The 25,185-nt window shown below is 36.7% G+C and overlaps 1 protein-coding gene across 3 annotated transcripts in view; it reads right to left on the bottom strand.

Annotated features, from left to right (window-relative positions):
- Positions 1 to 25,185, bottom strand: part of Hyccin (PI4KA lipid kinase complex subunit hyccin) — a 419,644-nt gene that overhangs the window by 28,148 nt on the left and 366,311 nt on the right. For 2 of the 3 annotated variants that reach the window (XM_090388084.1, XM_090388085.1), the window contains exon 12: positions 15,963 to 16,166. The exons of the other annotated variant lie outside the window; for it this stretch is intronic. In XM_090388084.1, coding sequence (XP_090244210.1) covers positions 15,963 to 16,166 — 204 coding nt within the window. The remainder of the gene's footprint in view (positions 1 to 15,962; positions 16,167 to 25,185) is intronic. 3 annotated transcript variants of the gene reach the window in all.

Genomic DNA, 25,185 nt, shown 5'->3' with positions numbered 1-25,185 from the left:
AGCTCCTCTTGGGTACCATTGTTATTTTCTCAGTCCATCTGTCATCATGTCTTCGAGCTATATGTCCTGTCCAAGCCCATTTCAGTTCTTTAGTTTTGATAAGAATGTCCTTCATTTGTTTGCTGCATAATCCATTTGTTTCTCTTCTTATCTAAGTCTGATTCCTAATATAATTCGTTCCATTCTTCACTATGTAGTTTTCAGCTTCTCTTCCATTCTTTTGGTGAGTGCCCATGTTTCACTTCCATAAGTCATGATGAGGAGTATACACTGGTTCATTACTTTACGTTTCAGGCAAATTGGGATATTGCTCCTCAGTATGCAACTATATTACCTGAATGTTATCCATCCAAATTTTATTCTTCTCTTGACTTCCAGCCATTTATCATTACAGCTAATGACTTGTCTCAGATAAGTATATGAATCCACTTTTTCAATTACTCCTCCTTCAATGATCATATCCTTTTCTGTGACGTACTCGTTCATCATTACTTTTGTTTTAGCCATATTCATCTTTAGTCCATAATCCTTACTAATTGTGCCTAACTGATTAAGATTTTCTCTAATTCTTCAGAATCATGGCTTATGATCACAACGTCATCTGCAATTCGCAAATGGTTTATGTACTCTCCATTCACATTGACTCCTTTCTGCAACCAGTCTAATCTTATGAAAGCTTCTTCAACAGTAGTAAACAACTTCAGAGATAGTGTCTCCTTGTCAAACTCCATTCCCAATTTTAAGTTTGCTACTATCTTTGTTTAGTCTAATAAAGGAGGTAGTGTTCTCACATATTTTCTTTAAAATCATAACGTACTTGTCTTTCCAGTGCCCAAAACATTGCCTTGTATGGAGTCAAGTGTCATTTCATAATCCACTACTGCCAGGCATAATGGAGTTTTATATTAATTTGCTTTCTCCATTAACTGTGATATTACTTGAAGGTGATCCACAGTTGAGAATCCTGTCCTAAAGCCAGCTTGCTCTTTCAGTTGATTCTCATCAAGTTTTCTTTCTAATCTGTTAGTAATGACACTTGTGAACAACTTGTAGATATGGAACAACAAGTTAATTGGTTGTTGTCCCACATCTACAAGTTATAATTTCCAATTTATCTCCTTTCTTATGCAGCAAAATTATGACTGCTGACCGTATTATTCCACTCCTTAGGTGTCATGCCTTTCCTAATGTATTTTGTGAATAGCCTTGCCAATTTCTGTGTCATTTCTCTTCCTCCCAATTTTAACAACTCTACAGTAACTTTATCTTTACTCGGGACTTTCTGATTTATTCATTTTGTACAATGCATGTTCTACCTCATCAGGAAGGAGGTCGGGTATGCCGTATGCATTGCTAATTTCTGATCTTCCCCACTGCTGGCATAACTCCCTTCTCATATAATAGTTTATGCCTTCTCTGCTATTTATAAGTACACCATTGCTATTCTTCAGTTTCAGTATCATATGTTTTTCTATATTACTGCTCATGACTGCTGAGATTTAAGTAAGTCCTTTGTTTTCCATTAATGCATGTTCTACTTTCCTTGTGTTAAATCTTCTTAGGTCCCCTCTGAGTCTCTTTCTAATGGCTTTGCACAACTCAGTACCCTCAATTTTGTCCTTGTCAGTGTTTATCTTGCTCTTTATTTATTGTCTTCGGTTCATCATGACAAGTGTTTCTTGACTAATTTTTTTCTTCTTCGGATTTATTTTTACCTATAGGTTTTTCAGGCTTTATCACTTTCAGTTGTATTCTTCATCAATATCTTGGTTCTGAAAGGTCTGCAGAAGCTCAAATTTGTTCTTAAGTTCCAGTACATACTGCTCTTTCTCCTCTTCTGTTATCTCAAAGACCATATTATTTACTCTAGTCAGTTTTTTCTTTCTTTTATCTATATCAAATGTGCATCTTACCATTCTGTGATCACTTCCAACATTTACCTTGTTCAGGATGGTAAAATCATTCCCAATATATCTTCTGTTAGTGAAGATTAAGTCTATTTCATTAGTTGTTAATCCATTCAGATTCCTCTATATCCACTTTCTGTTCATCCTTTTCTTGAAAAAGGTGTTCATTACTGACATTCCTCGAGATTCTGCAAATTCCAGAATTCTCTCACCTCTTTCATTTCTTTCACCAATTCCAAAATTCCCCATAGTTTCCCTTTCTGCACTGTTTTGTCTCTCTCCAACCTTAGCATTGAAATCCCGCACTTTAATGGTGTAGTGAGTTTTCTGTTTATCTAGAAGTCTCCCAATTTCTGTGTACATTTCTTCAACCTCTTCATCATCATGGCTCAAATGTTGGTGCATAAATCATTGTAACCTTTAGTTTGTACCTCTTAGAAATCCTGAGTAGTAGTCTCGACACCCTTGATGTACTTTCGAATTCTAAAATGTTTTTTATATCTTTATACAGCAGAGAGCCAACTCCCCTCTGCTCTTTTCACTGTTTCTACTGGCGTACAACAGATTTCCACTTGATAAACATAAGTGACTCACTTCTTGTTTCAGTCAAACTGGTGATATTTCAATTCACATTTTCTAATTCCTTTTCCAGCTCTAATATCCTATCTTCACCGATGAGCAATCTCACACTGTAACAGGCCTAGTTCAGTTTCTGTGCATGGCAGTCTGGTTGTACCCAGAGATTCTTAGCACCCTCTGCTTCCACTCTAATTCTTTCGCTGCTGTAAGAGGGGGAGTGAAACCTGCTGGGAACTGAGGGCCATTTGTTTCGTTGTGTTCTCATGTGCTGGAGGGTCTTTTCCTCTTCACACTGACAAGGCATCTTGAAGAGATGCCACTCTACAAGTTGATTGCCACCAAAGTGATGTAACAGAGCTTAACATCGAGAAGGTGTTATAATTTTTATAATATGCCATATTAATTCTTCTGTTTTAAAATTTGTGATACAACTTGATATAAAATCATATCCCATAATTACACCAGCCAGTCTTAACATCAAAGGCATATCCCAACTACCTGTTTTGACTTGTCACAGATAATACCCAATATTAATGATTATGTAACAATTTACTATAATAAAATATCCTCTACATCTTAAAAGAAAGATGAACGGTCTTTATTCCTTGTGAAAGATGAAATTTCAATGATGGGAGTCACTAATCTTGTGTATTCGTCATAGTATATTATACAAAAGCAACTTAGGTTGGAACACTGATGCTAGAAAAGATTGAAATTTGAATGACATACTGATGGAGAAACTTTCAAAAAAAATAAAGTAAAATAAATACACAAAAAATAACCACTTCCACTTCATCCCTCTGTTCGTTCGAAATACCTGTCCAGCTGAGCCTTAAACTTATTTAGGCTATCAACTTCCACGACAAGGGATGGAAGTCTGTTCCACCTACCAACCACCCGCTGGCTAAAGACAAATTTCTGCACATCTATCCTACATCTGTCTTTCCTCAATTTGAATTTATGTCCTCTCAGGTGATTATTCTGAGCAAGAGGAAGAATCCCATCAGCATTGAGCATGCTCAAACCATTCAAGGCTTTGTACACCTCTATCAGATCACTTCGCTGGTGCCTAGTCTCCAGACACTGTAATTCGCAAACTTAAGCCTTTCTTCGTAAGAGCACCCCTTTGTTCCATTCACTAATCTTGTTGCCCTTCTCTGTACTCGTTCCAGCAGCTCTACATCCTTCTTGAAATGAGGCCTCCAGACCTGTATACAGTACTCTAGGTGTGGCCTGACCATTGCCTTATACAATGGAATAATCACCTCCTTATCCCTGCTGGAAAAATTCCTGTATATCATTGACAATACTCCATGAGCTACTCTTGCAGCCCGTCTGCACTGCTCAGAGAACTTCATATCTGCCTGCACAACCACCCCCAGGTCCCTTTCATTCTCTACCACTGTCAGTGTAGTACCACAGATTTGATACGTTGCTCTGGGGTTGCTGTTTCCCATATGTAGTACTTTACATTTGTCAATGTTAAACTTCATTTGCCACCTCCCAGCCCATCTGCTAAACCTTTCCAGATCCTGTTGCAGCAGCATAGTGTCAGTAGTGTCCTTGACAACCCTGCCAACCTTTGTATCGTCTGCAAACTTGGACATTAAGCTTGATATACCATCATCAATATCATTTATAAATACAGAAAACAATAAAGGACCCAATACTGAACCCTGAGGGACTCCACTAATAACACTAGTCCACGATGAGCAGAGTCCATTGATTACCACTCTCTGTCTTCTCCCCCTCAACCACCCCTTTATCCATAGCAGCAATTTGCCTCCAATGCCACACTGCTCCAATTTGTGCAGCAGTCTTCCATGTGCAACAGTATCAAAAGCCTTTCTAAGATCCAAGTATATAATATCAAAGTTATTCCCTGCATCCAGTTCTTTTGTGACTGCATCATAGTATCCAATCAAATTGGTCAGGCAAGACTTCCCCTTAACAAAACCACGCTGTGTCTGAACTATAACTGAAGTCTTGTCTAGATGACCCTGCAGTGCTTCTTTAACCAGTGCCTCCATTAATTTTCCGGGAACAGAAGTTAAACTCACAGGTCTATAATTACTTGTGTCAGCCTTTGATCCTCCCTTGTGAATTGGGGTCACATTTGCACATCTCCAGTCCATGGGTACCTCCCCTGAGTCCACAGAAGCTCTCATAATTATGGCTAAGGGTTTGTTTACTATCTTTGCTGCCTCCTTTAATATAACTGGATAGATCCCATCCACCCCAGGTGCCTTTCTTGTGTTTATCTTCAACAATTTCTCCTCCACTTTACTCTCAGTTATTACAAGATTCTCTAGCTTACTGCTAGAGTTGAATACACCTCTGGCATTGCCCTCGCTGAATAACTCCTCATGTGTGAATGTCGATGCAAAATATTCATTTAGTTTGTTAGCTACCTGAGCAGGGTCATCAACAGTTGACCCATCGATATCAAGTGGACCAATCTGATTCATCCCCTTCCTTCTAGAATTTACATAAGTAAAGAACTCTTTGCTGTTTTTCTTCGCATCCCTTGCCAAGGATCTCTCGTAATCTGCCTTCGCCTGCCTAACCTCCTTTGTAACTTGGTTACAGATCAACTTGTATATCTATCATAGGCTTCTGTGTCACTTGTTAATTTGTAGGTATCCCATGCATTTTTCCTCTCTGCCATATGTCTCATTAGTTCATCTGACATACTTAGGCCTAAACCTTGAAAAATATTTCTTAGTTGGTATGTAAAGCCTAGTAGCCTCCAAGATAAGTTCTTTGAATGCTTCCCATTTTGAATTTGCTGTTGGTAACATCATCAGTTGGTTCCACTGTATAGAATTTATATACTGTCTCAGTCCATCGTAGTCGCCTTTACGAAAGCAATACCCTTTCCCTTTACCCCTAATGGTAGTTACCTCTTTGAGTAACTCCCACTTCAGAACACTGTGATCACTGCCACCTAGTGGTTCATTTATCTGCAGATTCTTAATGCATGAAGAATCACTACTGATAATCAAATCAAGAGTATTACTCCCTCTAGTTCCCTCCCAAACATGCTGATGTAGAAAACAATCATCCAATAAATCCACAAAAGCTTTGATAGTGTGTGAGTGACCAGGCCCCAAATTCCAGTCAATATCTGGGAAATTAAAACCCCCCATTATAAGACTCTCTGATTTCTGGCCCACTATTTCTCTGTACAGTTTCTTATTATACTCATCAGAGTCATTAGGCCTATAGCACACTCCTACTCTCAATTTTGATCTCCCAATGCTTATGTCACACCAAACTGACTCGACACTGCACTGTCCAGCGATGTCGACTGGCTTCACTTCCTTGGATTTTATGTGTTTCTTAACTAATAGCATAACCCCTCCTCCCTTCCTATCCTTTCTGCAGACATTGTACTCCCTAAATTCCAGTTCTGCATTCCTTATATCTGTGTGACACCACGTCTCTGAAATCCCAACAATATCTGCCTTTGATGTTTTGAGCAATACCTCAAATTCATCAAATTTATTTACTAAACTCCTAGCATTGGTGTACACACAAGTATACATGCACCTGCTCTTCCTCTTAGCCACCCTAACACAACCCATGTGTTCACTTGTACCCCCATGATTCCCAGCAGTCTCTGAAATATCCAGCATATATAGAGGTGGTAGATGACTTTCATCAACCGGTGAAATACCACCACTTTGCTTATTGGAGGCTTGAAGTGGTGAAACCCATGTTTAGTCTCTAGAGCAAAGTTTCCGGCATCTCTCTCCCTCCCCCCATACTTCTCCTCCAACCCAGGCACGGTACTTAGTACTATAGGTTTTGATACCTTTCGTGTTTGGGATTTTCATAAAAAAAAAAAAAAAAAAAAAAAATCTTATTTTCCAGGCTGCTGCTCATTCCAATAGAAGCAGTGCAAGAATCACTTTCTCCTCTGCCAGTGGCCACTGTTAATCTATTAGTCCTTGTATCCCCCCAATCTAGCAGTTTTCCGACCCACCTAACACTGCCTCGATAGCATCTGCAAACATTCTTGCACCCTTTCTATTTAAGGGTATCCCATCCCTGTAGAAGCAGTCTCTCCTGTTAACAAGTACAGACCAGGCTGAAAAAAATTCTACCCCTTGAGCCCTGCACAATCTTTCCAGGGCCGAATTGATCGACAGGGCTCTCATCATATACCCCCTCCTATCGTGTCTGGGCAGAATTGCAGACACTTTCAAATTCAACCCTAATTTACGCCTTTTTTTCATCAGTGACCTGTACTTGTTAAGTAATTCCTCCGTTCTCCTACTCTTAATATCATTAGTGCCAACGTGTACAACTATATCACCTTTTGTGCCCTTAAAAGATGATATCCGCTCTACAACGTCATCAACCTTTGCCCCTGGCAGACATACCCTGGTCCTGTTCCACCTATCCTTTTTACAAAGTATATTTCCCGTTTCCCTGACAATAGAGTCACCAACAACTACTAGTTCCTTTGGGACCAGTGCATTCTGCCTTGGGGGTTGCCGCTGTGTTGCACGATGACCAAGTGCAAGCTCTGGCATTGGCGTGGGCAGCTGAGAGCTTGATGGGCCCTTCACTTGTAATCCTTCGAGACCATCCACCCTATCCTTCAAGCTCTTTAGTCTCAGGTAATATTGTAACCCTTCACCATAATAGGTTATTCATCTTTAAAAACAGATATAACAGAGAAGGCAACAAGAGACCCAATGTAATAGTTTTTCCTAAGTGGTATTGTGATAACTTCCTTTACTTGTGGTAACTTTGATGCACTGCAATAAAATTACCACAAGCGAAGGATTTCAGTGGGATACCATATGGTATCGATAAATCTAGGATTTTTTTTTTTTTTTTTAATTTATTGAGATATACATTATAGAGCCTATTTGCACAAGTGCTTTATGATAAGATCCTTCAACTTTCTTATACATTATGAATATCCAAAACTCAGAGGAAATTTGAAAAGTTCATTTGAAACAACATCGAAAGATGTCATAATCTTTATATATTCCTTTTATTTAAAAGGAATATATAAAGATTATGGCATCTTTCGATGTTTCTTTGTTCACATGTATACCTGTTGAACATGGCTTGGATTGTGTGCAGAAGGCTTTGAGTAGGGATGGTACTTTAAAGGATAGGACAGCCCTAAGTGGTGAAGACATTTGTGAGGGTGTTAGTTTATGCTTATCTAGTACTACCATGTTATTTCAAATGCTATGTAGCAGCGGGTCTGTGGAGTGGCCATGGGTTCACTATTAGTGAAATTATAGTCAATTTAGCCATGGGTTCACTATTAGTGAAATTATAGTCAATTTAGCCATGGGAGAGTTCGAAGACAGGATGCTGGGAAGCTCTAGTCCACTCCCATTATGGGCGTAAAAGAGGTATGTCGATGATATGTTCATGGTAATACAAAGAAACAGAAGTACTTGGTTGAATATGGTTCGGCCTATATTCAGTTTACCTCCGAAGTTGAGCGGGGGAGGGGCCTGCTGTTCCTAGATGCGAGAAGGCTGATATTTGAAAACTAAGGTTTACAGAAAACCTGTGTTGTGGCCAATACACACTTTAAAACTGCTCAGGCTGGTTGTCATAAAAATAGTGTGGTTAAGGCTTTAATGGGAAGAGTGGGGGTCCCACTGCTCTTCATATAAGGAGAGAGGCAACGAGACTAAACGGGTTACGGCTGACCTAGTAACATGCGGTTACCCCCCAGAGCATTATTGAGGGGTGTTTAAGAGATTTGAGGAGCAGTCGCAGGATGCTTTTACACCTGTTGCCACTGCGTACATTCCCTACTATCCGGGCATTTCAGAACCATTTCCCATATTTTACATTCGTGTAAGATACGCTGTGTGCAGCTGCTGGATTGGAGACTGCACACAGCAGAGTCTACAATCAAAGATCCTATTGCGGGTAATGACACTAATGGGGTTGTATATGAAATTTGCCCCACAATCCAGTGTCTGGATTGTGGGGGAAATGAAATGTAGGTTGTGATTGCAGACAGCCAATTGTGGGTTCAGCTGTAGCTTTTTTTTTTTTTTTTTTTTGGTAGTTGTTGGCACATCGACTTCTGTGGCCATAATGCACCTCCCAAGGTTTTCGCAGTACTCTGATCCAAGCTCGAGGCGGGATTCGAACCCGCGACCTTTGGGTTGCCAGGCAGGCACTTTACAACACGGTCGGCTCAGCCGTAGCTGAACCCACAATTGGCTGTCTGGGAAACTGCATGGCATTACAGCTAAAGCGGCCATGATCGGGGATAGAGGCACATGGCTTTTGGAACCAGAAATGGCTAGAGAGTTTAGGGATATGTTCGTCTGGAAGCTGTAGTCTTAATAGGGATAAGGGCTGTTGCATTCAACCACTCTTTGAAGCCCTTATCCTAAGGAGAAATGGACAGTTTAGAATGGTTCGTTCAACTTCTGGTTCCAATGCATGAGAAGTGGACCGGGCACAAGTACCATAGTTTGTGTTGCGGTGTATTTGTACATATATAGATTGTCGGATAACCTGCAACCATTATTGCTGATGAAAGCAGCTGTTTTAGTGGTTTTCAGTGATTTTAAACATCTTTTTAGCACTTTTAATTTTATATTTTATTGTATTTTATTCTTGTTATATACCATCTTATTTTATTTTATTATTATTTTAATATACAGTTTATACAGTCACAGCATGTGTATTTTTTATTTTATTTATTTTTTTGTTTAATAAAGGCATTTTATCGATTTGAGTCAGTGTTTTAGTAGGATCATAGATGAATCAGAGTTCCCAACTCCAGAGGCCTCTTCAAAGAATATAATTTCTAATGAGCAATTTTTTTTTTTTTTTTTGATTTGTTATCAGATTGCTATTTTCAATAGGAGGGGGAAAGAAACTTTCCTGTTATTTGCCCATCTTCATAAGAGAAACCAGAAAATAAATCTAATTAGTAAGAATACTAGTAGAAAACTTAACAAATATAATTTTTATATGTTCCCATGTAAAAGGTCTGCTGAAAAATATGCACTAATTTTGATACAATAAAGTTATACATAATCCAGATTGCATAACTCAGGTTCTGTAGTCTCATTTATAATATAAAAATATTACTGTAATGTATCTGTGCATATGCAAACTGTAAATGTTAAAGGAAAATGAACCCTCACAGGTGTTCAAGTAGGAAAGAAAATTTCATTGTGTTAAGGCTAAAAATTATATTTTTTAAATATAATTGCTCTTAGTTTGGTCCAACTTTTAGCATGCCAGCAAAATATTTACATTTAGATATGCATTTCCTAATTATTTCTCTATTCCAGATTTCAAATTATATGAATGGCTGATGATGTAAGTTGGTTCATGTGTGATCAGACCGAGAATGCAGGTTAAAAGAATGCAAAGTTTAGATGGTTAGAAATATGAAACTACATCCTAAATTACTGATAACATGCCACTGAAAGAAGTTAGTGTTTGGATGTACAGGATTACAGTGATTTCTAACAGAATTTCTAATTTAAATACAATACTGCATTGTGTCTTTGTTGAACTTATTTTGAAAATGCATCTTACTGTACAGTAGAGATTGGGGGGGGGGGGATCTTTATTTTCATCCAAAATACTTCACTTAATGTCAGAAGCTCCTTTTGATTCAATAATCACTATTTCCTTATATTTTAAGGAGATAATGAAGTGAGAAATGATCTATTTTTTTGAACTGTTTAATTTTAGAAGGAAAAAACTTTATGCAAAGCAACCTTCAACAAACTGATCTTCTATCATGGCAATTTAAATTAATAATGACAGTTTGCTGTACTGTTATTATAATGGCTTTTTGCCAATAAATGCAAATGGGTTTTTGTACAATTATCATGGTTTAAAGGATTTCACATTAAGAAATTATTTGGCCAGCCAACCATTCATTCCCAATCAAGATATACTTTTAACTCGGTATTCTAAGAAATTTATGACAAATATACTATTTTCTACTCTGCTGACAAGAATAGTTTTCACCTATAAACATGTTTTATAGCCTCATGATAAAAAGAAAACTCTTATAGTAATGTTCAATGAAACTGCATCACACCTCTAAAAACTGATTTTTGTTACATTCTGAAATAAAATTATGATAGCAAGTTGTTGTAATATTATATACTTTTTACACCAGATATGTCTCAAATATGCATGTATATGAAGCAGTATCAGAATTTTTTTGAGCCTGGTCTGTACTTGTTAACAGGAGAGACTGCTTCTACAGGGATCAGATACAAATAAATAGAAAGGGTGCAAGAATGTTTGCTGATGCTATCGAGGCAGTGTTAGGTGGGTTGGAAAACTGCTAGATTGGGGGGATACAAGGACTAATAGATTAACAGTAGCCACTGGCAGAGGAGAAAGTGATTCTTGTACTGCTTCTACTGAATGAGCCGCAGCCTGGAAAATAAGATGCAGGATATTTCAGAGACTGCTGGGAATCATTGGGGTACAAGTAAACACATGGGCTGTGTTAGGGTAGCTAAGAAAAAGAACAGGTGCATGTATACTTGTGTGTACACCAATGCTAGGAGTTTAATAAATAAATTTGATGAATTTGAGGTATTGCTCAAAACATCAAAGGCAGATATTGTTGGGATATCAGAGACGTGGTGTCACACAGATATAAGGGATGCAGAACTGGAATTTGGGGAGTACAATGTCTACAGAAAGGATAGGAAGGGAGGAGGGGTTATGCTATTAGTTAAGAAATACATAAAATCCAAGGGAGTGAAGCCAGTCGACATTGCTGGACAGTGCAGTGTCAAGTCAGTTTGGTGTGACATAAGCATTGTGAGATCAAAATTGAGTAGGAGTGTGCTATAGGCCTAATGAATCTGATGAGTATAATAAAAAAACTGTACAGGGAAATAAAGTGGGCCAGTAAATCAGAGTCTTATATAATGGGGGATTTTAATTTCCCAGATATTGACTGGAATTTGGGGGCTGGTCACTCACACACCATCAAGGCTTTTGTGGATTTATCGGATGATTGTTTTCTACATCAGCATGTTTGGGAGGCAACTAGAGGGAGTAATACTCTTGATTATCAGTAGTGATTCTTCATGCATTAAGAATCTGCAGGTAAATGAACCACTAGGTGGCAGTGATCACAGTGTGCTGAAGTGGGATTTACTCAAGAGGTAACTACCATTAGGGGTCAAGGGAAGGGTTATTGCTTCCGTAAAGGCAACTACGATGGACTGAGACAGTATTTAAATTCTATACAGTGGGACCAACTGATGATGTTACCAACAGCAAATTCAAAATGGGAAGCATTCAAAGAACTTATCTTGGAGGCTACTAGGCTTTACATACCAACTAAGAAATATTTTTCAAGGTTTAGGCCTAAGTGGATGTCAGATGAACTAATGAGACATATGGCAGAGAAGAAAAATGCATGGGATACCTACAAATTAACAAGTGACACAGAAGCCTATGATAGATATACAAGTTGATCTGTAACCAAGTTACAAAGGAGGTTAGGCAGGCGAAGTCAGATTACGAGAAATCTTTGGCAAGGGATGCAAAGAAAAACAGCAAAGAGTTCTTTACTTATGTAAACTCTAGAAGGAAGGGGATGAACCAGATTGGTCCACTTGATATCGATGGGTCAACTGTTGATGATCCTGCTCAGGTAGCTAACAAACTGAATGAATATTTTGCATCGACATTCACACATGAGGAGTTATTCAGCAGGGGGAATGCCAGAGGTGTATTCTAGTCTGGCAGTAAGCTAGAGAATCTTGTAATAACTGAGAGTAAAGTGGAGGAGAAATTGTTGAAGATAAATACAAGAAAGGCACCTGGGGTGGATGGGATCTATCCAGTTATATTAAAGGAGGCAGCAAAGGAAGTAAGCAAACCCTTAGCCATAATTATGAGAGCTTCCTTGGACTCAGGGGAAGTACCCATGGACCGGAGATGTGCAAATGTGACACCAATTCACAAAGGAGGATCAAAGGGCAACACAAGTAATTATAGACCTGTTAGTTTAACTTCTGTTCCTGGAAAATTAATGGAGGCACTGGTTAAAGAAGCACTGCAGGATCATCTAGACAAGACTTCAGTTATAGTTCAGCCACAGCATGGTTTTGTTAAGAGGAAGTCTTGCCTGACCAATTTGATTGGATACTATGATGCAGTCACAAAAGAACTGGATGCAGAGAATAACTTTGATATTATATACTTGGATCTTAGAAAGGCTTTTGATACTGTTGCACATGGAAGACTGCTGCACAAATTGGAGCAGTGTGGCATTGGAGGCTGTTTGTTATTTGGTTTTTAGGAGCATTAGCAACTAAGGCCATATTGCTCCGGGATATTGCGTGGTCATTTCTTGACCTTTCCGCATCCTCCGTATTTAGTGGTGACGGGCTCGAACCCCGGTCTAATCAAGAAGTGTGTGCTACGCACTGCTGCTCCTTCCCACCTGGCTACGGAGGCGCCAGCATTGGAGGCAAATTGCTGCTATGGATAAAGGGGTGGTTGAGGGGAAGAAGACAGAGTGGTAATCAATGGACACTGCTCATCGTGGACTAATGTTATTAGTGGAGTCCCTCAGGGTTCAGTATTGGGTCCATTATTGTTTTCTGTATTTATAAATGATATTGATGATGGTATATCAAGCTTAATGTCCAAGTTTGCAGACGATGCGAAGGTTGGCAGGGTTGTCAAGGACACTACTGACACTATGCTACTGCAACAGGATCTGGAAAGGTTGAGCAGATGGGCTGAGAGGTGGCAAATGAAGTTTAACATTGACAAATGTAAAGTACTACATATGGGAAACAGCAACCCCAGAGCAACGTATCAACTCTGTGGTACTACACTGACAGTGGTAGAGAATGAAAGGGACCTGGGGGTGGTTGTGCAGGCAGATATGAAGTTTTCTGAGCAGTGCAGATGGGCTGCTAGAGTAGCTCATGGTGTATTGTCGATGATATATAGGAATTTTTCTAGCAGGGATAAGGAGGTGATTATTCCCTTGTATAAGGCAATGGTCAGGCCACACCTAGAGTACTGTATACATGTCTGGAGGCCTCATTTCAAGAAGGATGTAGAGATGCTGGAACGAGTACAGAGAAGGGCAACAAGATTAGTGAATGGAACAAAGGGGTGCTCTCACGAAGAAAGGCTTAAGTTTTGCGAATTACAGTGTCTGGGGACTAGGCACCAGCGAGGTGATCTGATAGAGGTGTATAAAGCCTTGAATGGTTTGAGCATGCTCAATGCTGATGGGATTCTTCCTTTTGCTCAGAATAATCACCTGAGAGGGCATAAATTCAAACTGAGAAAAGACAGATGTAGGATAGACGTGAGGAAATTTGCCTTTAGCCAGCGGGTGGTTGGTTGGTGGAATAGACTTCCATCCCTTGTCGTGGAAGTTGATAGCTTAAACAAGTTTAAGGCTCAGCTGGACAGGTATTTCGAATGAACAGAGGGGTGAAGTGAAAGTGGTTATTTTTTATTTATTTATTTATATTTTTGGCTGATGCTGCATAAGCTTGCTTTCTTGCATCAAATGCCTCTACTAATGCTAATGCACTGCATCACCTTGATTATAGCTATAAAAAGAGGTCCATGTGACACTGCTCTTAGTTTTGTGCTGGAGTTGCAGGGAAAGTATGTGCAATTAACAAGATAAAAGGAGTGTCACCTGCTTTAAGTAAAAGAAGGAATTTCTATGTCATGTAGATGGTCATTTTAATTGTCATAAATCTACAGCATCTCACACCAGAAAAGTGGAGTAAAGGCAAGTTCTATGACTGTGAGAAGATGATTATTCTAATGAGGATTTGTGGTCTCTAAAAAGAAGTAATTTCTGCATAGAAGAATGAGAACTCAATATTTAAATTGGACTAAAAAGATTATAAAGTGATTTTTTCAGAGCACTGGAAGTCTTTTATATTCTCCAACTTAGTTAAAATTTAATTTGCATGCGTCTGATGGACAGAAATTTTTTAAGAAAGAGAAAAGGTAAGAAGTAGGTGATAAAGGTGAGGAAGTCTGACTGCCTAGCAGTGGTGAAAGTATCATACTGCCATTACTGGGGGGGGGGGAGGCAAGCAGTCAGGGGGTCCCAATGACTGTTTGGTATGGTTGTTAGAAATTACATTGGGGGGGGAGGGTCATTCAACAGTCTGGTGTGTAGTGAGACTCAGATTGGTATCAACAGTGAAGTTTCCAACAGTAAATAACCCTTTATTATATACATGATTGTCTATTATGTTCCAGTATATAAATCCCTTCATGGCTATAAGCCAGGGATTCACATCAGAAAACAGATAAAGATAAAATATGAAGACAATATAATCATATGCTAACAAAATAGTATTAATAAATATAAAACTAAACAATGATAAATAAAATGACACTAATAGAGTTAAAATAATATGGATTCCAAATAGCCCAGAAGCAAAATTCACAGGGAAGTGCCCTTCTCCAGGGATCCTAGGCTGGTGATTAAGTATGCACCAAGCCCATAACAAAAAGTCCCTAGTCATTTAGTGCCACTACTTTCCACTGATGGGGACCAGACAGATCTCATGGAAGATGTATGGAATTAGGGATTCTATCACTCCTCAGGTTTTTGAACAATAGAGTTAACTATCTACATTTTCCCATATTCAACAGGCAAGTAGCTGCCTTTTTTTCTAGGGACTCTAGTGCCAATCAACTACTATTAGGGTTTTAATAATTTTAATGGCCTATCTCCCTGTTTTCTCTTGAAAAAGTATAGGGTCGGTAAAGGTAAATTAAAAGATTTTTGTGGCCAGGTAAGGTAACAACTCTGATCTCAACCCATTCAAAAAGTGCTGGAACATAATGGATAAAGCTATTGCAGAAAATAAACACCAGACTTTAATTTCACAAGCCTTGATTTTTGTATGGCACTATGAACCGTCAACAGATTACATTAAGAATCTGATTTTATTAATGCCTCGCTTGCTGCAATTATTAAAGTTGGTGAGAGGATTATGCAACAAAATATTAATGACACTCAAATTATCCTGTATTGGTGAAACATGACTAAATGATCTTTGAAATAATTTGCCTTTAAAACAATTTTTTGTATAAAATGAAAAATTAATTTAAATATATGACCTTGACTAATTAAATACTTTGTGTGTTAATATCTCATTATACTAATGTCAGTTAAGCAAATATCCTCAAAATATCAAGAATGTTAAAAGTTTAGGTAATGATCTTCACTGAACAATACTATACATGTCAAAGAGAATTAAAATAATATTCCTTTTATAACCTTTTTTTTTTTTACCCTAGTCTGAGAAGGAATATGAGATATACACACATTTGGTTTTATAAAAACTGTACCATTTGTTAGCTATGGTAAACCCACACATACATACATGTATACATATGTACACACATCTATCTATCTATATATATATACACATATCTCTATATATATATATATCCCAAGCTGTAAACACTAACCTTTCCTTAAAGGACTATATTCATCATCTAGAAAAACTATTGGTTGAAGATGCGAAACAGAGGAATCAATCACACTCTCCACATTAGAAGATGGAGTCTGTGATTCACCAGACAAGAGGAGATGCTCATTTTCAGTTTCTTCTGCTTTAATTGGCAATTTGGCACAGTGATTATTTGGTTCGGCATCATCAACTCCAATGTCCTCTACAATTAAGTGAAAGAAGTTGATGTCTGCAAAATGTTTAATAATTTACAGCAAGCACATGAGAAGAAGAGAAAGAACAGCCACATAACGTGCCATATATACCATATTTGGGTAAAGAGAAAGGAACTGCTCGACACACAATTGGAAAATGATAAAGCACAAAAACCATTAGTCAACAATTATTTAAGGAGCAGGGTGACATGCACAAGCAAAGGAGCATTTTCATGCATTTTTCAGAAAGGGAACAAATGAATTTATTACTGAGTAATATGCTAAAGATAAAATATACCTTACCTGAATATTTCCCTACCATATCTATTGCTACAATTCTTATCTACACACTAGGAGAATCCACAAGTAACAGCCCTTTAATTTGATTATCTCAACTTGAGGCCATTTGCAATATAATTAAAGTGTGTGTGGTTAATCCCTAATAGACATATGCTCTCATCCTGATTAGACCTATCGTTTTAATGGTCATTATAATTTAAACAAATAAATGATAATAGATAATATGCTAAAACATTCCTCAAGTACACATAATGCAATTTTTTTTTTCTATTTAACAAAAATAAAAATACTAAGAAAAATAACAGCTTGAAATCTGAAAATTAAAATGGGGATGGTAATTATTTTCTTGAGGTAAATACTATTGCTTTTCCAAGCTCAAAAGATGACTTTAAGCTAATGACTACTATAAAGGGAACTTAGGATGGAATTGAGACTGTTTACATAGGGTAATTCCTAATTAACTAATGTTCAAAAATACTAACTGCCAGCTAAAATGTATATCCAAACGTAACATTTGTATACAATTAAAAACTGAATTTGAACTATCTTTCTTTTGGATGGTGTTTATTTGCCTAATGACAAAAATCTGCAAAAAAACTACACGTTTAACTGAGTTGACAATTATACAAATTACATAATAAATTATGATTTAAACTACTTAAAAATAAAGAAATACTAATAATAATAAAAATAACTTGTATATACAGATTCTTAGCATTTTGTAATCTTTCTTTTGGATGGCGTTTATTTACCTAATGACAAAAACCTGCAAAAAACTGCATGTTTAACTGAGTTGAGAATTATACAAATTACATAATAAATTATGATGTAAACTATTTAAAAATAAAGAAATAAAAAAATAAAAAAAAACTGGTATATACAATTCTTAGCATTTTGTAAGGAACACATTTATCTATTAGCGCTTAATTTGTTGCTAAAACAACAATGTAGAATACATAAGATTTTATTTCTTGTAATATAAAATTGAATAAAAATGACAGTACTGTAATTTTAAAAATAAGGTCATGGAATTTCAATCAATATATATATCATTAATATATTAATGATAGATACTGACTGAAAGGTTGGGTGCAGGGAAATAAACCCAGACAGTTTCTGAAAATAACAGTTACCGAGGCCCCAACCCTTTATTCATCTGTATTACTTCACTAGTATTTATCTACTGGGAAATTTATTATATTCTCATTCCTACAGCACTTTTAGTGGAATTAAATTGCACCTATTTTTATTAGGTAAGTTTTTAATTGTTATATAGATTTAAGTTAGTGCCATTCAGTCATTCAGTGTGATTAATTTAAGATTCAAAATATTCAATGTTTGTATTTATTACATTTGTAGTTTAATATACTTTCACTTATGCTTTTATATACAAATGCTTATATTATAATAAAAAAAATTTTATTCAGTGAATAAAGTTATTCTTCCTAATATAAAATAAGTTTGTGTCAGCTAAAATTTAAACTCCTTTTCCCCATGAAAGCACTGCTATAACTATACCAAGTTTAGCTCAAGAGGTACTATGGTTATCTATATTCAAAAAAATAAACTAAAAATTAAGTTCAGTTGTTGTTATTCAATTTATTATCATTATTTACATTTCACATGGAAAAAGATTATCAACTGAAACTGTTTAAATTTCAGTTATTTGGTAATAATTCCATATAATACTCTAATTTAAGTACAAAGTGATGCTCATCACACAAAGAATGAGATTATCTCACTAAACATACAAGTCTGGAGGCCTCATTTTAGGAAAGATGCAGAGCTGCTGGAACAAGTTCAGAGAAGGCCAACGAGATTAGTGAGTGGAACAAAGGATTGTTCTTACTAAGAAGAGTAAAGTTCTGCAAATTGCAGCATCTGGAGACTAGGCACCTGCACGGTGATCTGATTGGAGATGTATAAAGCTTGGAATGGTTTCAGTAAGCTCAATGCTGATGGAATTCTTTCTCTTGCTCAGATCATGAACTTGAGGGGGCATAAATTCAAATTGAGGAAAGATAATTATAGAATAGATGTGCATTTGCCTTTAGTCAGTGGGTGGTTGATTGCTGGAATAAACTTCCATCTGTCGTTGTGGAAGTTGACAGCTTACATAAATTCCAGGCAGAACTAGAAAAACTTTTGGAGTGAATGGATGGGTGAAATGGGGAGGTGTTTTTTTTTTTTTTTTTTTTGGCTGATGCTCTATATAAGCTTGCATCATATGCCTCTACTAATGTTACTATATAAAATACCACTTAAACTTCATATTTTTTTTAGCACATTGTTACAGTCAAATAGGAGAATACAAAATACAAATGACTAAATCAGTTTAAAATCAAATTGCAATTTAAAATAAACAGATTCTGTAAAAATAGACATTTAAAGTGTTGCTTTTTAATTAAATACTACATCTAGCCTATAAAAAAATATTAAATTCTGTTTCTTAAACAAATATCTTTTTTTGTTAACATATTAAAAATTACACATGTTAACACATACAAAGAGAAAAAAAACAGTATCAGACTTAAAACAGAAGAGCTCATCCAAAAAAGGATTCCCAATCTTTTGCTGCACTATAATCTCTATGCTAATTCTGATAATGTTTAAACAAAATATGAAACACTACTTTTCTTTATCTCCCTAAATGTAACTCAGAGATCTAGATTTTAATTCATAATGTAGAAAATGCTCTGATTTACAATGGCTTTAAAGGTTATTAAAAAAAAAAAAGGATAGACCCCATAACAACAGTTCTAGAAATATAGTTAGTCATTCATTCATACATACATACATACATACATAATGGTTTTATTGCTCAAGACAAAAAAAAAAAAGATTTGTTTAGCAATAAGTGAATGAACATTGAATGAAAATTCAGTGAATGTTTAAATGAACATACATATACAAAGTACAAAGTAAAAATACTTTGTATTACTTTGTATTAAAAGAGGATATTGCACTATTTAAAATATGAGACAGTGTTGAAAGTCTGTTTCAAAATTTATTGTTCTCTGATGACTTGGGAGTTTGTTTGTTGTTTGGTTTTTAGGAGCATTAGCAACTAAGGTCATATTGCTTCGGGGATATGCGGTGGTCATTCCCTGACCTTTCCGCATCCTCCGTATTTGGTGGTCAAGGGCTTGAATCATGGTCTAATCAAGAAGCGTGTGCTACTCACTGCTGCTCCTGCCCACCTGGCTACGGAGGCGCCAACTTGGGAGTGATGAAACAGAGTTCTTTGTATGTTGTCGTGTGGTATAAAGAAGTTAAAACTTTGATCAACATAATAGGCATATGGCAAATGCTATATGACCTATGAAATAGTGAACTGAAGGCTATCCTGTACGCCTATGTATTTTGTGCACAACAGAATTTCACATGCCATCATTTCATGGGAAATATAGCTTTTTCTATATTAAAACAATGTTCTAATAATCTTTAAAGGAATAATGAAATAATTCAACATAAGGATGATATATTTTAACAAGTCAATTCCTTGTATTGCATCCAATATGTTGTTTAAAGTTTGTACGTGTAGGATGATTCAAATAGGATTCATGTTCAAATAAAGGAAACTGTTAATATTGGCAAGAAAGACATCCTTGTGGATCTGTTATTGTAGAATTTGAGTAGTTTTCTATAGCCTTACACAAAGGCTTTGTAATGAGCTATAAGAGGAGATATGTCATCCCTGTCTATTTCAAATAAAAGTTGTAAATGATGGCTTTGACAGCAATGAAATGCATGATAAAATAACTCTAATAACAACAATAGATGGCCATTATGCATATAATGGAGTTTGAGTCTCTTCATAAATTGCAGTGTGGGAAGAGGCTCACTTTTAGGAATGGACAGAGTATGTGGATTTCATCTAAAGTGTCTTTAGAGAGAAAAAAATGGTAATTTTAACTCTACGTCTAAGAGAGAGAGAGAGTTTTGAGAAAGATATCACTTGTTTTATTCTGGTGAAAGGGTCAGATGGCTGTTTGTATTTGAGAGAAAGTTAGCATGTGGAATTATAACTCTGAATGTATGTATGGGCATGATTGCCATATCTGGTTGAACTAGAAGTCTCTTACTTTGTGTGGCAGTTGCACATACTCTTGTTCCATTTTTTATGCACACTATTATACTGACAGTGGTAGAGAATAAAAAGGATCTGGGGGTAATTGTGCAGGCAGATATGAAGTTTTCTGAGCAGTGCAGACTGTCTGCAAAAGTAGCTCATAGTGTCTTGTCAATGATATACAGGAATTTTTCTAGCAGGGATAAGGTGATTATCCCCTTGTATAAGGCAATAGTCAGGCCACACCTTGAGTACTGTATACAGATCTGGAGGCCTCATTTTAAGAAGGATGTAGAGCTGTTGGAACAAGTACAGAGAAGGGCAACAAGATTAGTGAAGAACAAAGGGTTGATCTTACGAAGAAAGGCTTAAGTTTTGCAAATTAGTGTCTGGAGACTAGGCACTTGTGAGGTGATCTGGTTGAGGTGTATAAAGGCTTGAATGGTTTGAGCATGCTCAATGTGGATGGGATTCTTCCTCTTGCTCAGAATAATCGCCTGAGAGGGCATAAATTTAAATTGAGGAAAGACTGTTGTAGGATAGATGTGCGGAAGTTTGCCTTTAGCCAGCAGGTAGTTGGTTGGTGGAACAGACTTCCATCCTTTGTTGTGGAAGTTGATAGCCTAAATAAATTTAAGGCTGAGCTGGACACGTATTTGGAATGAACGAACAGAGGGATGAAATGGGAGCGTTTTTTTTTTTTTTTTTTTTTTTGGCCAATGCTGCATAAGCTTGCTTTCTTGCATCATATGCCTCTACTAATGCCAATGCTATTGAAGTGTACATAGAAATTCAAACCAGTTTATTTAAAGTTAGGGATGTCCAATACAGTACATGCCAAGGCATTTCAGTCACTCATCAGACCCTGCATTGGAAAGAAGAGACTGTTCTTGCTGTTTGTCCATACACAGGCCACTTTGGGCCTTATGCCTTTTTGATGATTCTAGTTTTAAACCCGCTGATATGCCATCAGTTTTAAAGTTTCATTTGCACCAACAATTTTCTTTGTGGATTAGATCCATCGAGTATACTAGTTGAATAATCATAATAATATTCCATGATACACGAACAACTAATTAATATCACAAAAAAAAAAAAATAAAAAAAAATAAACTGTGATGAAAATTTCTCACATTCCAGTCATATCTAGATACTTTTTTGCAGTGTATATGCTACTAGCAAGGTGCAGAAACCAAGCATTGTATAGAATGCCTGGCAAAGTATGAAATAGGAACTTTTCTTTATCGTCCTATGATTATTAATCATTATTATTACAGTTCAGACACATTATTACAGTACAGATCGTTATTAATGGAATCACAATTCAGACTTATGCAAAGGAATACTGGGGGGGGGGTACTACTCCCCATATCTCGTTAAAATGAATACATACATGATATGTTTATCCTTTGTATTTTTATTTATTTTTTGGCTGTTGAATTTCTGCAGCAGGATCGAGTCAGGCCAGTGCAGTTATTATACTGCATTTAATCTGGAAGGTCTTATTGGACCAGAAAAGTGAGTTGAAGGAATTATTTTTACTAAATGATGTCTACAAAATTCAAAGAGAACCATATTACGAGTGAAAATAGAACCACATTTTATGTAAAAATTTGAGAAATAAAATAGGGATATTGCAGATGTTAATTTATTGAAATATTTTTATACAAAATACAGTAAGTAATGTGCAAAACTAATATATAAATATACAACATAAAAAGTTCAAAAAATTCTGTATGTTAGGAACATAGTAGTGGAATATGCATTTAATAAGTGTAAAGCAGTTGGGAATTAGCCAACGTTTTCATGTTTTAAGCATTTTTCTTATAATATATTTAGTACTTATAACAAGTATATATTCATTTTAACAGTAAGATACAGAAAGCAATATTCCCCAGCCCCACACCCCCATTATGTTTGGTATAAAAGTCGGAAATGCAATTCGATTAATAATGGTATCATAGGACAATAAAGAAAAGTTTATTTCATATTTTGCCAGTAGCATGCATAATTAAAAAAAAAAAAGTTAAATTATATTAATAATTGCATCAAATTTTGTTAATGACAAATACTTTCTGATTCTGTATGTATCTACCCACATAATCTGCCCATCCCCTGTAAAAAGTTTTCTTTCTTAAATTTATTAAAACAACCCACTAACACACAACAGCAAATGGAAGTTTTCCCTTTTTGCTCTTGGCATTACTTTCTCATCCTGTATGTATAACACATCTGTCCTAATGTGGAATGTTGTTTTTCCATTTGGGGTAGTGTATCAGAAACTTCTGTTAAACTCCTGGATTTTATCCAGATGAGAGTATTCAGATTAATTAATGAACCTTCCTTCATCTGCAAACTCATTCCACTACCTATTATGTATATTCTGCTTCTGCTGCATGTCTTTACTACAGATATTTCCACATGCACTTTTTTCTAATTTAGCTTCAGTGATTCCACCTCTTACTTTTGAAGTCAGGACATGTGCTTCAGCTACTCAATCACTGCTCAACTCCAAACTTGTTAAACTAACTTTTAGCATTAGTAGTGGCATATGATGCAAGAAAGCGAGCTTACACAGCATCAGACAAAAAAAAAAAAAAAAAAACTCTTCCCACTTCACCTATCCATTTGGTCCAGTTCTTCCTTGAATATCAGCAATCTGTGCCCTTCTCAGTACTCATTCCAGCAGCTCTACATTGTTCCTAAAATGAGGACTCCAGACCTTTATCTCTCCTATTCGAGGCGTGACCTGACCATTTCCTTGTATAAGGGGTTAATCACCTCCTTATGCCTGCCGCCGAAGTTCTTGTATATCATTGACAAGGCACAATGAGCTGCTTTGGCAGCCTGTCTGCACTGCTCTAAAAATTTCAGATCTGACTGCACAATTACCCCCACCCCCAGGTCTTTTTCAAACACCACTACCCGAGTGTAGTACCACACAGTTGGTACATATACTCTGGAATTACTGCTACCCATACGCAGTACTTTGCATTTGTCAACGTTAAACTTCAGTTGCCACCTCTAAGCCAAACTTACCAAGATACTGTTCAAGCAGTGTACCATTGTTACTGTCATTAACAACCCTGCCAACTTTTGTATCATTTGCAAACTTGGACGTTACACTTGATATACCTTCATCAGTATCATTGATAAATAAAGAAAACAACAATAATGGTCCAAACACCGAACTATGGAGGACCCCACCAATAATATTAGTACAAGAAGAGTCAATTGATTGCCACTCTTCTCCCACTCAAACAACCCTTATCCATTGCAGCAGTTTGCCATAATGCCATACTGCTCCAATTTGTACAGCAGTTATTTGTGTGTAACAGTATCAAAAGATTTCCTGAAATCCAAATACATGATATCAAAATTATTTTTTGCATTCAGTTCCTTTGTGATCACATTGTAGTATCCAATCAAATTGGTCAAGCAAGATTTCCCCTTAAGAAACCCATGCTGTGCCTGAACTATAACTGGAGTCTTGTCTAGATGATCCTGCATTGCTTCTTTAACCAGTGACTCCATTATTTTTCCCTGAACTGGCTGGATATGAGAAAATTTCCAAGCAGAAGGAAAAACACCTTTGGAATAAGAAAGTGAAAAAAGCGGCAAAGAATAGGAGTAGTTCAGGAGCACAAGTTTTGAGAACAAGTGGAGAAATACCATCAGAACCTGGAGCTTTCTTAGCATCAAGATTCGTCAAAATCCTCCTGACATCCTTTTGACGGAAGATCACAGGAGGCATTGAATGGAGCATGTTGGGAATGGTGGGAGGTATTTTACCAAGATCACTAATACATGAGCTGGAAGAAAAATGGGATGCTAGCTGGTCAGCTTTATCCTTGGCTGAAGTGACAACAGAACCATCTGGTTTGGACAGAGGTGGGCAAAATTTGCGGCCAATAGATTTGTCAAGAGACCAGAATACTCAGCTACCATTAGGGCAAGAAGCAAGTTTTCTACTTTTAGCCTGTTCAAACTCTAGTTTGGACTGATTAATAACTGCTTTACAATTGTTGCAAGCTTTGGTGTAGGCAGAAAATGAAACTGAAGAATTAGAAACAAGCCAATTACGATATGCAACATTCTTCTCTTGAACAGCCTTAGCACATTTATTGGAAAACCAAGTTTTATATAAAGGACAAGATTTTAAAGTGGAGTGTGGGATAAAGGATTCCATTCCTGCAAGAATAATTTCACTGACACGATCTGAGCAAACGTTGACATCAGAAGTTTTGAAACAGTAATCCAACTAAGGAAAAGAAGAAAAGATCTCGCAGGTCATCCCATTTTGCATTCTTGTAATGCCAACCAACACAAGGTTGAGAATAGCCATGAGATAAAGGTTCCATTGGAGAAGAGACAATCACCAAGTTGTGATGTGAAGTGCCTAAAGGACCTCTCACTTCGACCGTGTACTTAGAAGGGTTGTTTGTGAGAAAAAGATCAAGCGTATTGGCTGTATGATTAGGATTGTCCCGTATTCTTGTAGGTAAATGAACAATCTGTGCAAGGTCATTAGTAATTGCAAAAGTCTCAGCATCCCGACCTGCTGGGTCGGTGTGACTAGAAAACAGAAGGTAGCTGGAGTTGTGAACATTAAAATCACCAAGGAAAATCACCTCACTGTTAGGAAAGTTGGACTG

Source organism: Mastigoproctus giganteus, chromosome 13 (assembly GCF_048544385.1).
Source record: "Mastigoproctus giganteus isolate SK-2022 chromosome 13, ASM4854438v1, whole genome shotgun sequence".
Classification (NCBI taxonomy): Eukaryota; Metazoa; Arthropoda; class Arachnida; order Uropygi; family Thelyphonidae; genus Mastigoproctus; species Mastigoproctus giganteus.
This window is presented reverse-complemented; position numbering and strand designations above follow the sequence as displayed.